At 39.0% G+C, this 19,382-nt stretch overlaps 1 protein-coding gene across 1 annotated transcript in view; it reads left to right on the forward strand.

Annotated features, from left to right (window-relative positions):
• The window catches only part of macrod2 (mono-ADP ribosylhydrolase 2), a 420,587-nt gene that overhangs the window by 290,879 nt on the left and 110,326 nt on the right, over nt 1–19,382 (forward strand). Inside the window, exon 4 of the mRNA XM_034184236.1 lies at nt 15,260–15,338. Coding sequence (XP_034040127.1) covers nt 15,260–15,338 — 79 coding nt within the window. The remainder of the gene's footprint in view (nt 1–15,259; nt 15,339–19,382) is intronic.

The following is a 19,382-nucleotide window of genomic DNA, read 5'->3' on the forward strand; positions in this document are numbered from 1 at the left end:
ATTTGAAATAATTTTGAATACTATTCAGTACATATCGAGCGGTTTTTGACCAAAGACATCTAGAAAGTGTATATGTCATCAAGAAATCATGGAAAAGGCAGACAACTTAAAGATAAAATGGCAGACTTTGCGAGGAGCTCACGGAGCCGGGAGAGATGCTAAGCTACGGCGAAGCTAGCAATGATGGAAACCAACTTTTATCAGCCATACAGTCGCTCAGGAACGACTTTTCCACACTAAGTGAAGTAGTCTCATCTAATCGTGAGATAAAAGAAGCTATAATGGCTTTCTCTGAAAGGCTCACAACAGCTGAAAATCGTCTTAGCGCAGCGGAGGACCAGATTACTTCATTAACGACGACGTCCGACACCACACAGAAGAAAGTTCAAAAGCTTATTTTACAGATGGAAGAGTTTGAAAATCGACAGCACCGCTCCAACTTGAGACTGATTGGAGTCCCCGAGGGGGCAGAGAAAGGAGATGCGTGCACATTCCTAACAGCTTGGTTACCGAAAGCTCTCGATTTGTCTGCAGAGCAGCCCCTCATCATCGAGCAAGCCTACCGACTCGGTACCAACACACAAAACCAGGCCCGAACAGGTGAGAAACGACCACGTATCCTTTTAGTGAAGTTCCTGACGTACCGAGACAGAGACAGAGTGATGAAGGCAGCGCGCTTAAAGGAGAAGGTTTTCTTCGAGAACAGTCATGTTATGGTCTTCCCGCATCTGTCTGCAGAGACCCAAAAGCAGCGGAAACTTTTTGATGGCGTGAAACAAAGATTACGACTTTTGCGTAAGGAGTATGGACTTGTGTTCCCAGCAAAACTGCGAATTCTCCACAAAGGCACTTGGCACTATTTTACTTCTCCTGGTAAGGCAGAGGAATTCGTTCGGAAGATGGAGAGCTCCACCCGCGAGGATAGCCTGGAAAACCAAGGCAACGGAGAGTAAGCTGTAAACATTAAAGTCACCTTTAATCGAGGCATCGGAGTTGTAGCTTAAGTTTCAGCTGTGTAAAATGTCTGGCTATGTCCATTGAGCCAGGACATTGTGGACTCCGTTAACATTGAAAGTCAGAATTAATTAATTAATATGGTCAAGAACAAACCTTTTTTTTTTTTTTTCCTGAACTATTTTTGTTTACAAATGCTGGAAATTAAGCCCGAAAACTTTTTTTTTGAAGTGTTTGTTTTCTTTATTTATTTAGTGGGGACTGTCAGCAACTCACTGCTCCTTTTAAAGGATCAGACTGGAGCCTAACCGAGGTCGTGGACATGGGGGGGAGGGGGGAGGAAGTGTGCGTTCATTTGCACAGGGTTGACTTTTGTCGTGTTTAGGAGAAGTTCCTGTTTGTTGCATTAGGTTTGTTAATGATGGTTAATTTTGGAGGCACTCTATTCAATATTTTATATGACATGGTTAAAAACTGGATGATAATATGTTTAGTAGTTTGCTTGTATCATGAGTGGTGATATGAGAATAAATATGATTTCTTGGAATGTTAGGGGTCTTAGGAAGATAATGAAGAAATCAAGTAATATCCAGGCTGAAACAATTAAAAACACAGATTGCTTTTATTCAGGAAACTCATTTGCGGTCTGATGAATATATTTTGCTAAAAAGGAGATGGTCACGTCAAATAATATCTGCTTCATATTCTTCACATTCAAGAGGGGTAGCAATACTGATACACTCCTCTGTTCCATCAAGAATTTATAACACCATACAAGACACAGATGGCAGATATGTCATTGTTCAGGGGTCATTACTGGATCAAGATATTATTCTGGTATGTATATATGGGTATAATTATGATGATACACATTTCTTTGATAGCTTATTTCTGACTTTATCAACACTACATGGGTGCCTCTGTTTGGCAGGAGATTTTAATTGTACTCTTGATCCAACTCTGGATAAATCCTCAGGGGTAGACCCTTCACACATGCAGAGTAGGAAAATGATTCAACACTATATGCGGGAGCTAAATCTTTGTGATATTTGGAGGTATAAGAACCCAACTAGACGGGAATATTCTTGCCACTCTGCTGTGCATAACTCATATCCCCGTATAGATTACTTTCTTATTTCTAAAAGCATGAAAGATAGTGTGAATGATTTGGAATATAAAAGTATTGTTATATCAGATCATGCTCTGATTTTTCTTAGTTATACTATTACAGCAGCTCTTAAGGGGTCTTCGGTGTGGCGGTTAAGCCCACGATGGCTGCATGATAATAAATTTTTGGAATTTCTGGGAACAAATATTGATATATATTTTAAAGTCAATACAGATCAAACATCAGCATCTATAATGTGGGAGGCATTCAAAGCCTATATACGAGGGCAAATGATCAGTTATACATGTAGTATTTCCAATAAACAACACCTTAAACTTCTAGAGCTAGAAAGGGATATTAAAGAACTTGAAACTGAAATTAATATATTAGAGACAGTCGAGACCAAACAGAAACTAGCTACTCTTAGAGCACAGTATAATGAGTTATCTACAAACAAAGCTGTATCCAGTTTAATGAAACTAAAACAAACATTTTATGACCAAGGAGAGAAAGCGGGGAAACTATTGGCGTGGCGTATAAAAACAGAACAAAATGAAAGAGCTGTTTTAGAACTTGAGTCAGAGGAAGGAACAACTATCACTAATTTGCAAGTTATTAATAATACCTTTCAGTCATTCTATTCTAAGTTGTACACATCAGAAAATTCTACAGTGTGTCACTCAATGCATGATTTCCTAGACGGAATTGAAATACCTGTCCTAGGGAATGAAGCCAAGAAAGAACTCAACTCTCCAATTTTACTGAGTGAATTATCAGCAGCTATCGACAGTATGAAGGGAGGTAAAGCACCAGGGCCTGATGGTATTCCTATTGATATTTATAAAAAGTTTAAGGGTATGCTGCTTGTCCCTTTATTGAATATGTGTGAGGAATCATTAGAGAGGGGTGAGTTGCCCTTATCACTTAGGAATGCACTTATAACTTTAATTTTGAAGCCAGGAAAACTTTCTACAAAGTGTGAATCATACCGCCCTATTTCCTTAATCAACAATGATGTTAAAATAATAGCAAAAGTTCTGGCCCGGAGGTTGGATAAACATCTGCCATCAATTATTGCTTCAGATCAAAATGGTTTTATAAAGGGAAGACAGGGTTTCCATAATGTCCGTAGATTGCTGAATATTATACATGAGAAGAATGAATCTTCTGATATGGCTGTAATAGGACTTGATGCAGAAAAGGCCTTTGACAGGGTTGAATACCCATATCTGTTTGAAGTGCTTAACCATTTTGGAATAGGCAGCTACTTCCTTAGATGGATAAAGGTCTTGTATCATGACTCTAAGGCTTCAGTTTTGACTAATTATATGGTATCGGGGCAATTTTCTCTACATAGAGGCACAAGACAGGGGTGCCCTCTGTCCCCTCTCCTTTTTTTATTGGCTATTGAGCCCTTAGCTATTGCAATTAGAAAGATAACTAATATTGAGAATAAGATTGGACTATACGCTGATGACGTTGTTCTCTTTTTGAGTAATCTTAAAAGATCTATACCCAACGTATTACAGGTAATAGGGACATTCGGCAGCTTTTCAGGATATAAAGTCAATGCAACTAAATCTAACATTATGTTTTTGAAAAATTCAGAAAGATTAGTCCCACCTCTCTACACACCTTTCCAGAATGTTGTGGAAAGTTTTACATATCTGGGTGTTAAAATTACAACTACAATAGATGCTATGGTACCATCTAATTATAACCCTGTGGTAAACTCTGTAGTAGAATCTATCAACAGATGGAAGTCACTACCATTATCCATGATTGGACGACTTAATATTTTGAAAATGAATATTCTTCCTAAGTTCCTTTACCTGTTTCAGACCATTCCACTCCCCCCCCTACTGATTTTTTCACCAGAATGAAACAGATCTTTAGTCACTTTATTTGGAACAACAGACGCCCCAGACTGCGCCTGACCTTGTTGTATTTACCCTATGACGGGGGGGATTAGGATTGCCTTTCCTCCAGGGATACTATTGGGCAGCACAATTAAGAGCAGCCTCATATTGGTTTGGACCTAAAACAGCATTACAGTGGGTGAAGATAGAAGAAATCACAACCTCTAAAGTTCCCTTAAGTTTATATCTCTACTCAGCAAATGTCTCCATATTGAAAAAAAAATACTCAAAATCCCTTCGTTAGGAATATTGTAATAATTTGGCATGAGGTGTTAAACTACCTTAAAGAAAATGCTCCTTTGTCCCAATTTACCCCTGTTTGGGGGAATAGGAATTTTACTTCAGGCACCAATGATCTTGGTTTTAAGTCATGGGTGGATAAAGGGATCAGTAAAGTATCAGATGTATACGACAATGATATCCTTTTAAGTTTTAATGAAATCAAGGACAAGTTTAATATCAACTCAAAACACTTTTTCAAATTCCTTCAGATAAGAAACTATATATCAAAGACTCAAAATTCCCTAGCTCTTCCCACTCAGAATTCGTTGAAATTGACTGCAGTGAACCATTATGGAGCAGCAAGGCTCATCTCCAGATTTTACCAAATCATTATAGCTGGAAGTAAAGAATCCTCAGAGGATAAAAGGCTTGCATGGTGTTCAGATCTTAACGAGGAAATTACGGTAGAAGAATGGAAGGAGATATGTTTACAGTGTCAGGTTCAAACAATAAATACACGGTTCAAGTTATTACAGTATAAATGGTTGATGAGAATGTATATTACCCCGGAGGTACTACATCGTATTCACCCAAATACACCTGACACATGTGTCAAATGTGGTACATATAAAGGTAGTTTATATCATTGTATTTGGGAATGTTCCACCATTCAAGAGTTTTGGAAAGAGATTATTACAGTCCTATCAAAAGTAGCTAATGAACCTCTTCCTCTGTGTCCTAAACTGTCTATATTTGGACTTTTTCCGGAAAACTGTGCACTTAGGAAGTTTCAGAAAAAGATGGTCATAATGTGTCTTCTTGAAGCCAAATATAAAATTGCACTGTCATGGAAATCAGTTCATAGGCCAAGTACGCAAAATTGGGTTGAGGGGCTATTGCAGAGTATTGCTATGGAAATACTTACTTATATAGTTAAGGGGAAATATAAGACTTTTGTGAAGATTTGGAGATCATTTATGGAATTTCTGGAAGGGGATGATTTTACTGCAGCCCTGTAGTCTGCTATTTTTGTGAATACACATTATATGCCTGTCTGCCGCTTCTCTTCCCGCGTTTTTTTTTTTCTTTCCCCGTCTTTTTCTTCTTCTTCCAGTTTGGAATATTGTGTGCTTTAGAGTATCAATGGATGTGCCTTTATGTTCTATTGTAAGTGTTGTTTCTGTTTGTAGTAATTGGAAAAGTTAATAAATATATTTGTCAAAAAAAAAAAAAGATAAGAGACCAAAGGTTGCAAGATTCTCTCAATGTCCCTCAGCTTGTCTTTCAGAATGAATCTAAATCTCTCCAAATGAAGAGTGACTGTCAAATCTGTTAGCCAGTGTTTGAAGGAGGGCACCCCTTTCTTTTTCCAAACAAGTAAGATCAGTTTTTTTTCTTTGCAGTTACAACCCCATATGTTAGAAGGCGCATTTGTGTTACATTAAGTTTACTAAGCTCATCAGATATTCCCCAAATTATTAAAGTAGGATCTGGATCTATTTGAGCTTCCAAGGTCATGGAGAAGAAATTGAATATGTTTCATCACTACTCTTGCAGTTTTGGATATAGAGCATAGCTATGTGATAAGATAGTATCCATTGTATCACATTTCTCACACAGAGGTGATACTTCTGGGAATATTCTATGCAGCTTTGTCTTTGCGTAGTGTAATCTATGTAAGATTTTGAATTGTATTAAACACTGTCGGGCATTAATAGTCATGGATGTGCTCAAAACTCTGCTCCCACACACTTGGGATATCAAGCTACCGAGCTCTTTTTCCCACACCTCCTTTATATTAGTGGTTAGCACTGTTGCCTCACAGCAACAACATCATGGGATCGACTCTCTCCTGTGGCCTTTCTGTGTGGAGTTTGCATGTTCTCCCCGTGTTTATGTGGGTTCTTTCCGGGTGCTCCGGCTTCCTTCCACATCCAAAAGACATGCAGGTTAGGTCAATTGAAAACTTTAAACTGTCCATAGGTGTGCATGTGGGTGTGTATGTGTTTGTTTGTCTATGACTGCTGGGATAGGCCCCAGGTCCCCCGCGACCCGATCTTGAATAAGCGGTTGAAGATGAGTTTGTGTGCAACATGTGCTGGCATACACTTTCATTAAGCTCTCTAGCTTGTCTGGTTCTGCCCTTTCAAAGTTAGTAAAATGTGATTTAACATATTCTCTAATCTGAAGATCTGAAAAACTGGTTCTTGGGCAAGTTGTATTTCTGCTGCAGTTGCTTAAAAAAGCATAGTTTCCTTCAATGTGCAGGCTTCCAGTATTACTGACCCCCCTTTTGTTTTCAGATATTGAACGTCCCATCCATAGTGGAGGGAGTGAAGATGGGGTTTGCTGCTATAGGTAGTAAAAACGACACTGTACGGAGCTTGAAATGTTTTTAGGCTATCTCCATATCCTTATTGTGTTGTAAGGTTGTACTTGAAGTATGCATGTTGTCTGGCACAGGTGATAATACAATAACACTAACAGAGTACGGTAGGCAGTCCTCACGTTCCAGCTATAGCCCATCATATGGTAACTGGGTGTCATCTAACCAGTGTGCAATGGAGAGTATTCCAGTAGCCCAACAATATAGCCTAAAATCAGGCAGCATGAGTCTCCCATTGGTTTTATGCTTGCAAAGATGGTCATTTTTCATTCTGTGGGCTTTATAATTTCACACTAAGGGAAGAATGATAGAGTCTAGTTTTTTAAGGAAAGAATTAGTAAGGTATATAGGTAAATTCTGTCATAGGTAAAGTATCTAGGGAAGAAAAAAATCATCTTAATAGCTTTGACTCTAACCAGCAAAAACATTTGGAGTGCCTTTCAAAATTGGATATTGTGTTCAAGTTTGCTTTGTGGATTAGGAAAGTTAGCTTTATAAAAAGCACTCTACTTCTTGGTGATTACCACCCCCAGACAAGTTGTCTGGAGTCGTATGTGGAGGAGAAGATGTTTGAGACAGTCCTTATCTTCAACTCATACCTGTAGTAAACCATTTTTATTCCAATTAATCTTGTACCCAAAGAAAGTACCAAATGATTGAAACACCTCCAATATTAATGGGACCGTTATCTGAGGTTGAGTAACACATAACAAAATGTCATTCACATACAAAGACCCCAGTTTAGGCACAGTGTATCAGTTTATTCATAAAGGCATTAAGTCTTCTGGCTAAAGACTTGGCCAGAATTCTTTGGTCCGTATTTAATAAAATCTTTCCCTTTTTTGGGGAGCAGGATGATAGTGGCTTCAGTCAGTGTCTGAGGCGATGTGCCATCATTGTACATCTGAGTGTATACTTTACAAAGATAGGGGCTAGTAACCCGCCAAACGTCTTGTATATCTCATTGCCGAGCCCATCTGGACCTGGGTTTTTACAGTTTTTCAATGATTTAATAGTCGCTAGTAATTCCTCATATGTAATATCTGTATTTAAGGCCTCACGCTCCACTTGACTTAATGATGGGAGTTCACATTCATTTATGAATGGCTGTATTGTGTCAAGTGAAGCCTTTAATTCACATATGTACAAAGTTTTGTAGGACTGCTTAAATCTGTCATTAATGTCTTTATGGAAGGGGAGAGTAATGCCTGCTTCTGATTTGATTTTGCGGATAGTGCTATCATTTTCAATTTTTCATAGTTGTCTTGCTCATAATTTATGTAGTTTACCACCAAATTTAACATATTTCTGTGTAGTAAAGGCTCTACAAACGCTATCAGGTAATATTTTAAGTTTGGATTATGGTCTCTACTGGCCAGTAGATGGCAGTAGAGATCCTGAAAATGTGCTAAAACAAATATTCCAAATAATCCGTGTCTGCTACATTTAATCTGCTTGGAATTTAATAAACACAAACCAAATTTTGGAAATCATATATATTACTCTGGAACAAAGAGGACAAACAGTGTTGTAAAGGACAATAAGCAGAACATTAAAGAGCAAACTTCACTTCCCCCAGAATGACATGAACAGGAAGCGATCGCAGCTCACACAACCTGAGCTTCTGGCATAAAACAAACACAATAACAACGTCTATAAACCCAGAGAATATATTCATGAGAGTTTTAGGCACAATATACAAGGAGTTTAATGCTGTGCTCCATGTGCAGTGGTTAAAGTGCAGCCTGATCAGAGCATCTCAATGCATTTCTCCTGTTGTGAAACTTTACCCATAATGCACTGCAAAATGTGTGTTCAAACACTAAAACCTTCAAAATTAGCACATTACTTTAAAACTAAAACATATACCTGATATTTTCACTTTATAAAACACCAGACGTGACATGAATTTAAATAACTTGTCTGGAATTGTTTGGTTAAAATGTTCACCATAAGTTAAAACTGTATGCCTGTTGATGACTTGCATGATATGCTGGTGAGTCTGTATGGTGTAAAGAGAAGTTGTCTTTATTCTTCCTCCTCCTCCTCAGTCACTGGGTTACTTTGGCTGAGAGAAAGCTAATCTGACACAGAAGCGCTGGCTCGTTGTTGTTTCAGTAGCTGCTAGTGTACTGAAAGCAATACTGAAAGTTATTGGTTTAGCTTTTATCTGTAACTGCCACTAAATTTTTTAGGGGTTTATCAGTTTAGCTTTAAAAAAGATAACTTTTCAGTTAGCGGAATAACTGTTATCGAACGTAACTTTTTGGTTAGCTGTGCTCACCACTGTGCAAAATGCAGATGATAACCAGTGCCAAAGCAACGAAGGACATTACATCTGGCATGTTTGCAGTTATTTAGTTTATATTAATGCTTGTTTTATCCATGTGAAAGTAGTACGGTACTGCTACCAGATGGTGTGTGCTGTGCACAGTACAAGATTTTTTCCAGTCGTGCACAGAGGTAAGCAAATAGTTTCATATACACATAATATACCAAAAAATGGATTAAGCATCTTAAATAGATATACAGTATGGCTGTATGAACACCAGAACAATGCTTTTTGAATTAGATCTTTTGTGCTGAGCAGGTGACAGGAGTGGAGAGCTATAAACCCAGTGAGCCTCTTTATTCCATCGTAACAGCACTGTCCTACATGCAGGCGGATTGCTGCCATTATGGCTGTTGTGTAAAATTGCCATTATTCAGTAAAGCGATTATCTATTGCCATAATGCTTTTTTGTGACTGTGACTGATGCCAGCCTATCCAACACTCCACTGAAGAAGGTGAGAGTGACAGAAATGGCCTCCTTTTCTTCACACTCTCGAAAAGCTTAATGGATGAGTCTTTTTAGACGTATTATTGTAATCTTTTTTCTTTTTTTGGCAATAGTACCAAAAGCATTTAAGAGTTCCTGTCTGTGTGTAAAATATTTCTTTACATACAGGATGAATAATAAATAATCATATTTCTGCTGAATTAAGAAAGTAAAATACATATGTAAAAACTTCATTAACATGTAGTAATGTGTTGTTATTAGAAACATAATGTTGTGTCTAAGCCAGCAAACATCATTTTCATTCCATTACAATTTGTTCTAATAATTGCACTTTGCTTTTGTTGTGTTTGTTAGAATGAGTTATTTCCAGCTTTCAGTAGGAAAGTGTCAGTCTGTATGTTATTACAGACAGATGTTATTACAAGACATCAGATATCTGCGTGTTTCAAGGGGAAATCTGGAATTAAAAAAAAATAATAATTTTGAAAAACTTTTTCAATCAGTCTGCATGAATTAGTGGTAAACATGGAAGGCACTTTTCTAAGTTTCATAGGGTGTTTTTGTTTATTTGTTTAAACTTAGTCTTGATAGGAATATTCTCATACCTTTGTTATGATGTTCTTCTCCATTTATTGCAGCAGATTGATTGATTAAACTTGATTAGTTTACTTGTCTCGAACACTCAACAGAAATAGAGACTAAAGCACAGAGTAAACACTTAATCTTGATTACAAAAAAGAAGAAAGAAGAAATATGTTCCAGATGGAGCAGGAAGAACAGAAACGCTTATCAAATCCTACCCCTTCTTCTGTTTTAAAGGGTCAAAAGGACACCCCCTGTCCACCATTAACAATATACACTTAGCTTCCTAAATATTAATTAACTCATGAAATTAATTTATATTATTTACAGCTTTCTATAATACAATATATATTTTTCAGAAATATTTGCTAAATGCAAAATATGAACTCTAATATAAAGTAACTTCCCAAGCACACATGCCATCACATGCACACACACACACACACACACACATAGACACACACACGCACACACACACAATTAACATTTAAGCTCTCTCTTCCCAACACCTGTCAAAATTGATCTGTTTATATTTGTTTTTAAACTGGATGATGATTGAACATTGTTTTGTTCTCCTTTCAGACGACTCCAAAGTTTTACTCCACAGCTTGGTGTGGTAAATCTTTTAATTATAGTTAGAATACTGTCTTAAAATTCAGTGTTCCCTCAAACTATACCCCAGTCTCTATCATGAAACACTGTCCATAAGTGCATAGGCAATAAATTATTTCTGACTTATACATAAAAAGTGCTGTTTGCAGTTAAATAATTTCATAGAGTTTGAGTATTTTAGATGTTAAAAATAATGAATTGGTATGATCCTGAAAGTCAGCATTGTGAGAAATGCAGATAAATGCATATGTCACAACAATCTTGCCACAGTGGTACTCCTTGATCTACTTTTTACAAAAAGCCATTAGCCACTTCAGTTTTCAAAATAGTGACCATTTTTTCAAGATGACGCCCATAAATATGAATTTTCATTATATATTTGCACAATCTTGGTTTATTTCACTATGGACTAGGGGAGATTTGAAATTAACTTCAGGCAAGATTTTCATGCTTTTTAGATGGATTGTATAAGTTTTTAATAAGTGTACATACATGCTGTAGAATGTGTGTTTTGCAGAATGTCGATAGTGTTTGGGGTGTAAGGGTTTAGTAGTTGAGGTAGTATTTTTGCTTTTAAAATTAGTCATGTTCTTTGGATGACCACTAGTTCTCAATAGTTAACTATCTCTTACCTGTGGGTAGCATACAGAGATTCTATATATTCTATATGATGGAGTTTGCTTTGCTCCCTTATCAGCGCATGCACGAATACTGGAAGCTTCCAGAGTGGACTATTGAACAGATCAAACAATGACATCAACATTATTTACACCCCCCCCCCCCCATCCCAAAAATAAAAATAATAATAATAATAATAATTTAGTGCCTATATCATCAACTGAATGATTCTTACACTTACCTGCTGCACAAATTTTAATATAATCACAACATCACTGTGCAATCATTGGCTGTGCCTAGAGACACTGTGGTCAGCTTTCTATTCCTCCCCCAAAGAATGTGACAGCACACCACAAACAAAATAATGGATGAGATGTGCATGGAATGTATTTTACCACAACAATGTGATCACAGCTTTGGAGTCCAAAGAAGCTTTCTAAAGCTTCACTGCTACTTGCTCAGATTTTGAAAACAGCAAATTATATTAAGTGGCACATTTCAAGGAACTACAACAAGCCAAGGCAATGACCATTGATAAAATAAATATAACAGCCCTGAGCCCCAATGGTGCCGGTGTCGCCAACTGAACGCTCCCCACTAAAAATTGGTCCATCATGCCTTCACTGTACATACGTCATTTCAGGGTATCAACAGCATCATTTCTGAGCATCAGCATTGATTCATCAATTATCACCTAGTTTCTGCATAAAGCTGCTCTCCAGCCATCATCTATCTCAGCAACAGATATCTAAAACTTTAGGTCAACAATCATTTCACATCACATAAATCCAACAACATTTCATAATAAAAGACAGTGGAGTCTAAGTCGTGCCTACGTCATTTCGGAGTGATTATCGCCTCGTTTCTGTTTAAAAATGACTTTAGAATGATATAAGATGTTTTATTTTGTCATCTGATGGTTAATAATCACATTATTCCCTTTGATAGCTTTGGGTGTAGAGAGTCAGGCTCAGAGTGAGTCACCAAATTTTAGGGTTGACCGTTCAGTCAGCGACACCGGCAGCATTGGGCCTCAGGGCTTTTATATTTATTTTATCAATGGTCATTGCCTTGGCTTGTTGTATGTGGACTGGGCCAATGCAGATGAAGTGTCTTGTCCAAAGATGTAGACAGGTAGTGTAACCGGGAATTGATTCAAAGTCTGCATATTAGTAGCCCAACTCTTTATCCCAATGAGTTCTCTGCTCAAATATAAAGCAATTTTATTTTGAATGCACATTTACATGATTAAAGTTGATGTTATTGAAGTCATGCTAACAGAGAAGTGACCGACACTAATAAAGCACTAGCAAATCGTGACAGACTTAATGTAAAAGGTCTATGAGATAATAAAGGATTATTAACCGAGTGCGAGGTCTGACTGGAAAATAGTCCGAGGTGTTGACAGTATGGACCTCGCCAATGCTTGGTCCGTGCAAAAAAACACCAATGTCTGATATTCCTGTACAGACCAAGCAAGCGAGATTAATAATTAATTTATTATACAGCTATTATATATATAAACACGCAAACTTACAGTATCGCTCGAATATGAAAGCTGCTGACGGTAGTCAGACCTGTTTCCTTTCTTCACCTCCATGAAGACCGTGCTTAAAAGACGGTCAGGCTTGCTGGTCAGCTTTCAATCTGTGGGTTTTTTTTTTCTGATGCTGTTTAGATATTTATTGAGTATGTTCATGTCTGACTTGGTTTTTCTAATCATGTTTGTAGCTTTCTGGTTTGTAATGAATTGTGATATGCCATCTGGACTGATTGTCATGGTAACAGTCTGATATTATCAGCATAAATGCTGATAATGATGATGCTGATGATAAATGCACACAGAACACAATGCACGTGCTCTCCCTTCGCTCACTGCCTCCGGGGGTACGGATGCGGGACCCACAAAGAATCTAAGTCATGGCCATGGAGCTCTGCGGCTGTGGTTACTGAGACCTTGCAACGGGCGCCGCGCATCAAAACAGCGAGTGTAGTCTCTGGACCTGTTGCTGGAGTTGGATGCAGCTCGGCACAGCAGAGAGGGGGGCGGTGTGAGTGGCCCGCTGCGGCGCTTACCAAGCCCGCAGACTCAGTAAGCACATCGGAGGCAGTGAGAGCAATTGCGGTGATGCCGACCGGTGCTGTGATGGCCCGCCTGATAAGGACACAGAACACAATGCGCAAAGCTTCTCTACAACGCACTGTTAAAAAAAAAAGAAGCAGCATGCAAAATTGCACAAAAAAAATCGGCGAAACTGCAAGGCCGCTAAAGGTGAACCGCGATATAGCGAGGGACCACTGTATTAAATTACACATTGACAGTATCTAGGATCGCACATGCCATGACGTCACAACATGCGTATGGATTGGCTGATTACCAAGGCGACATTCACTTACTTGGGTGGTATGAAAAATATTACCGGTCCGCGAAAAATATCAATAGCAATACACCCTTATTGCTATTTATTCTTTAGTGGTTTATCCAATCATATTGGCGTATCATTTATAGGTATATGATAAGGGGAAATATCAGCCCAGAAATCAGCCAATCAGAGCGCGTGTACCATTGTAGCCATACAATAATATTAATTATATATTAAATAAATTTGAGTCGAGCCACCAAATGGGCAAACTAACAAAATGATGATGATGTGGGAGATGCATCATCTGTATCATATAGCCCTTCACTATATGATATAGCGAGAGTCCCTAACTCATCGCATCGTGATGGAAAGGGGCAGAGTGATGGAAAGTTGAGAGTGACAGTGCGTAGAAATGGCAGTGGTAAGACTAGTAAAGATGAGACAGAATGATACATGGACAGTGAAAGGAGTCCAGGAAAAGAAGTGATTGGCTAAGATGTATGTGAGTAGTTATATAGCTGGACAGAATAAGAAATCAGAGACCCAGAGCTAAATCGAAGGCAGCCAAGGTGTCTAGGAAGGTAGAATTAGGTGGTTTGCACATGTTGTGAAATGAGGAATATGTTTGTCAAAGAGTTATGGCAATGGGAGGTACCCGTAAGAAAAAGAGGGAAAAGAGGGAGGATCAATGTAGGGATGGATGGATGGATGGAGACTTGAAGAGTAAAGGGCTGCAAGAAAAGGAGGTTCAGTACCAGGTTGTATGGAGACATATTACACCCACCCCCATAGGCATGTAGAAGGAAGCACATTTGATGAAGCATAAAGCTATTAAATAGGTGCCTGTTGGACTTCCTTTTGATCTTAGCAGCCAGTGTATGCGGTGCACAGCCCAGATCATTTTTCAGCATAAAGCCAGTTTTGTGACACCTTCAGCCCATCTGCAATCACTTATCTATTTTTGAACATACAACACGGTGTAGGTGTTGACAAATTCTCTTTCACAGTTGTCACTTTAACATCTGTACAGACATTTAATATTACATCCTGGGTTACAAGGTGATTCTTGGTTCATGGCAATTCCTCAGCTGTTTCCATTTTTTTCCTCCATGAATTAAAATCACACAGCTTGATAACAAAACAGGAGGTTATTGCCATCATTTGCACTTTGTGATGTGCAACACAAATGCAATAAGTCAGTTTACAGCTTTTGATGTTCTATTGAACATTTTCATTTTCACATATTACCTTTTATATTTGATTGAAATTGTCCTTTGCTGTTTTTCATTGGCGTTTAATATGGCATCATTGTCAGTAATATCGTAAAACAAGTTATTTCTTATTTTCTTTCATATTGTTTTGTATATAAAATGTCACTGTTTCATGTCATTTCACTTTGTGTGATATTGAGGCATATTGCTGTGCTCTAACCGGTGTGCCTCCTCAGTAATCTTCATTCTGATGTAATGTGGTGTAATAACACACTAATGGCTGTCTCAGAACATCTCATATCAGTCTTCCTGATTGGGAGGGTAACTATTTAGATTTCTGAAGAGTAATCTGGCTACAGCTGTGTCCTGCGAGTGTCTGCTCCAATCACAAGATCTGCACTTGTCCACTTCCTGTCGTGTAATTCAGCAGAGACCTTTTCTTTCGAAAGAATGATTCAAAGTAATTGCATCTCTTTTGTGTCTGCTCTCTTTCTTCCTGTGCAGATTACACGGGTCATATTCTGCGTCTTCCTCGAGACTGATTTTGCCATCTACAAGAAAAAAATGTCCCAGGTCTTTCAAGGTATGTGTTCACTTGCATTCAGCTCCACTGTCCATCATTAGTACACATCATTACTATTCTGTAGTATAATGCTATTCAGAGTTCAACTTTGTGATTCATAGTTATGAGGAGAGCTGTTGTATTTCTATAAGAGCATCCTGAGATAGATGCATATCTATAAACAGAGAAACTGCTTTTCGTGAATTGGTTTGTCCATTTGGCAGATTAATAGAGTCGGGTTGTCTGCGGGTTCCCTACATATGAATGAAGTACTCGGTCCACTTTTGAAGCTATTCTACTTCATTGTTAAAATCGAAATGAGGCTTTAATGTCAGATTTGATTGACTGCAGTAATGGTCCTCAACAGTGCAGACTTATGCAAGAATTAAAACATTTAAGGGTTGCATAGCAACCACCAATGGTCCCTTGGTTACTGCTCCTCTATTCTATATGTGCAATAAACAAACATCCATTATCTTCTCCTCTCTGCTGTCTCTCTCTGTCCTTTCCTGCTTTCACACTTCTTTTTTTTCCGGGGACCATGAGCAGTCACCAGCTCTGATATGGGCTCCACGGAGGATTCAGCTGAATAGCTGGGGAGCTGAAAGGGGCTGGCTGGTTTCACCAGTCTTGCATTACCTCCCATTTGCCTCACTTTTCCCTCCCTGATGGAATACTGACTCTCAGGCCTTCATCTCCTCACTCCCAGATGGAGAGTGTTTTGTTCCCTGTGAGCTCCTGTCATCCTGCACGCTGTCCAGACTCTTCCCTGAAAGATTACATTCTGGGGAGAGACCTTAATTATATCGGCTGCCCCCATGTACCCAGCGCCCGTCTCATCATATTAGTGCTCTGAGATGAGAATCTGGAGCTGTTCTCTAGTTATCACGCCACTGACTTACAAGGGTTGTCACTGGATAAAGGCCTGATAGATCTCCAGGACTGTGAACAAGGAAGAAGTGAGCTCAGTGCCAGTAAGGAAAGTAGAAGGGCATTCATGAAAGTGAATTGGGTTTGCTAAAATAACAGTTTATCTTGCAATGTTATGAGTGGAAGGAAAAATTAGATCCATTTTATCCACAAAATAACTTGTTCCTATCTAGTAACCTGGTAGTAGTTATAAAAAATAGTATTAAAACAAGAGAAAAAGTAACAATTATCCAGACAAACAAACCAAGAAAAAAACAAAGCAAAGAAAAAAAACTTACTTACCTGGCTGTAAAGCACAGTGTGAAGGATTTAGGGGTGGTTGTTAGCAGAAATGAAATATAGCATTCATAACCAATTGTTCATTAATGTATAAATTACCTGCAACAGTCAATCAGTGTTTTCATGAGCTTAGTATGAGCCCTTCATACCTACATGGGAGTGTGCTTCCTCATGGAGGCCTCCATGTTGCATGAACATGTTAACCGAGTAACCCAAAAGGGGCATATTTGCTTGGCCTATTGCATTTGGCCTATTGCAGGCCAGTTGAAAGACTGAAGAAAAAAGTAGGGGAATCAGTGTTTATGTCTACAAGAACTTTCATTTTTGTCACATAAATGGACTGCATTTATATAGCGCTTTTCCATCTGCATCAGACACTCAAAGCGCTTTACAGTAATGCCTCACATTCACCCCGATGTCAGGGTGTTGCTACACAAGGCGCTCACTACACACTGGGAGCAACTAGCGGTTTAAGGAACTTTCCCAAGGGCCCCCAGTGATCTTTTGGCCAGGCTGGGATCCGAACCAAGGATCCTCCAGTCCCAAGCCCAACAGTCCAACCACCAGGCCATCACCTCCCCTCAAATGGAGGATCATACTTATTGCTTATTACAAAAGAAGGCAAGGGAGGATGAATTCCCTTCACCGCACAAGCAAAACCGTGAAGGGAAACATATTCATGACTGGTTAAGGTATAATGCAATCTCTTCCTTTAAATAATGAAACTTTGTGTGGCAAATGGTACGTTTGCATTTGTAGGTTCTCAGACAGAGACAAAAATGTATAGGTCTGAAATATTGGGTTTGTGTTCTGAGGTAGTTGCAAATTGAAGAGCCTGCTAAACTGAGGTATTTACATCCAGGGGATAAAGTGAGTCAGAACTCACTGAGGTCCTTAATGATGCACACGTCAACCCTGTCTCCTTCTCATTCACTCATCAGACTCATTCCCAGTTTGTGAAACCTGCTCCACAGGTGCTAGGCACAATAGACATCTGGCAAGTACATCATTCGATTGTGACCATCATAGGGTGCTGCATTGTCTCGGAAACTGCTGTAAACAATCAAGGCATTATTATTTTTGTAATTGTAAGGTACTTGCGTAGTGATGAAGTTTAGCTTTTTTGACTGACCAAAATAATTTTCTCCTCCAACATCCCCATGCTTGAATGACAACTATGTCACAATGATGACATATGAACTCTCAGCCAAAGAGCAGCCTAAATTCAGATTAAAAAAACAATGGCTCCAATGCCACCTCCTGACAGGGTGAGATAGAAAGTGGTAATCTGCTGTAGTGACCCCTAACAGGAGCAGAAGAAAGAAGAAATAGATGTGAAAGCACCCTCAGAAGATAACGCTTTAAAAGCTGTTGTTTACCAACCTACAGTGAGTTGGTAATGAGGATAGCAGAGGGCAGTCTTTAATTAAATGTGGGGTCGTTGCAGAAAGTAATCGCAGCACATACCGTGATGCCAAACTGAGTACAATTCCTCATAGCAGCATCTGGCCAGTGATGTGCCCTTTGACATCTGAGGTAAAGGTCACTTTCATCACTATGCTAAGTGTATGTGTGGGCTAGATATTAAATCCATTATAGACAACCTGGCTGAATAAGTGTCACATTCCCACTCAAGGTCATCATGGGGAGCTGGGCACACAAGACTTTTACTCCGCATTCTCCCACATCTGCTCACACATTTCACCTCAAGTTCACTATTCTCTCTGTGAAAACAACAGCTCTTAACATAATTGGAGGTGCTGCGGAAACCCAGACTCACAGAGTGTGAGGCACTGACTTCATATGTGTTTTCTGCAGCCTGTCTGAACTGAGTTAATGAATTTAACAGTAGCTGATTGGTGCACATAAAAGAAAGAACGTCTGATTGGTATGATTGCACCATGTCCTGAATGCATAACCCCTGAGTGTGAAAAGATCTGTGCTTAGCCCATACGGAATGGCAGCCGTGAATCAGAGACTGTGAATTAGCTCTGCAGGTGTGCGTGTGGTCGTTCGGAACATCTCATCATCCTCACTGCTAGAGACAAACGGGTGGATCAACAATGAAAGCGTCACACAGAGGCCTGAGACCTTTCTCCATCCTGCAACATCTTCTCATTTTCAGTAGTTTTGTCATATCGATCACCACTGCCCTCTGTTGTTCTCACTTCCCTTCTGGCTTTGGCTCACATTTTTCCTTTTTCCCCTTCCACTTTCACCATTTTTCTCATTATATCAAGGAGGAGCTTCTCTGCCGCCTCTTCTATCAGCAAGATGTTATGAAGCTGTTATGAATAGTGGCCTTGATCTGTCGGTAATTTGTGTGTGTTTATGTGGAAGTGACATCAGTTTCAAGCACGTCTAAGGCTGAGTGTAGGTTTGAAAGGTTTTTTTTAAAAATGTCTTACAATTCTCATTTTTCATCATACAGCTGCTTTCCTCATGTATGCGCAATCTGTCAAGTGACAATGACTGGTACAGGCATGTGTAAACAGGACATTTGCATACAGGAAATTGCTTCATTGCAATGTGCATTCCCACAAGCTGTCAGTAGGAGAGCAGGAAGCTACAACACTGAAAAATAGCCTGCACCGCCAAGAGGCTCGTACATGCATACAGGCACAATACCACATGCACACAATATAATAGTCTGTCGCACATATAATACTTATACGTAGGTTATGTGAACACTGAGGTCAGAATGAAACATTAACAACAAGCGATAACCGAAATGACTGTGATTTCTGCAGTATTCAGACACACCGAAGCAGATGTTTAATGAAAAAAGATGGAGCTCTCTGAATAGACAAATATCTTTTTGTGGAGCAGCAACTGAAGAAGCACTTCAGTTTTAGA

Source organism: Thalassophryne amazonica, chromosome 13 (assembly GCF_902500255.1).
Source record: "Thalassophryne amazonica chromosome 13, fThaAma1.1, whole genome shotgun sequence".
Taxonomy (NCBI): Eukaryota; Metazoa; Chordata; class Actinopteri; order Batrachoidiformes; family Batrachoididae; genus Thalassophryne; species Thalassophryne amazonica.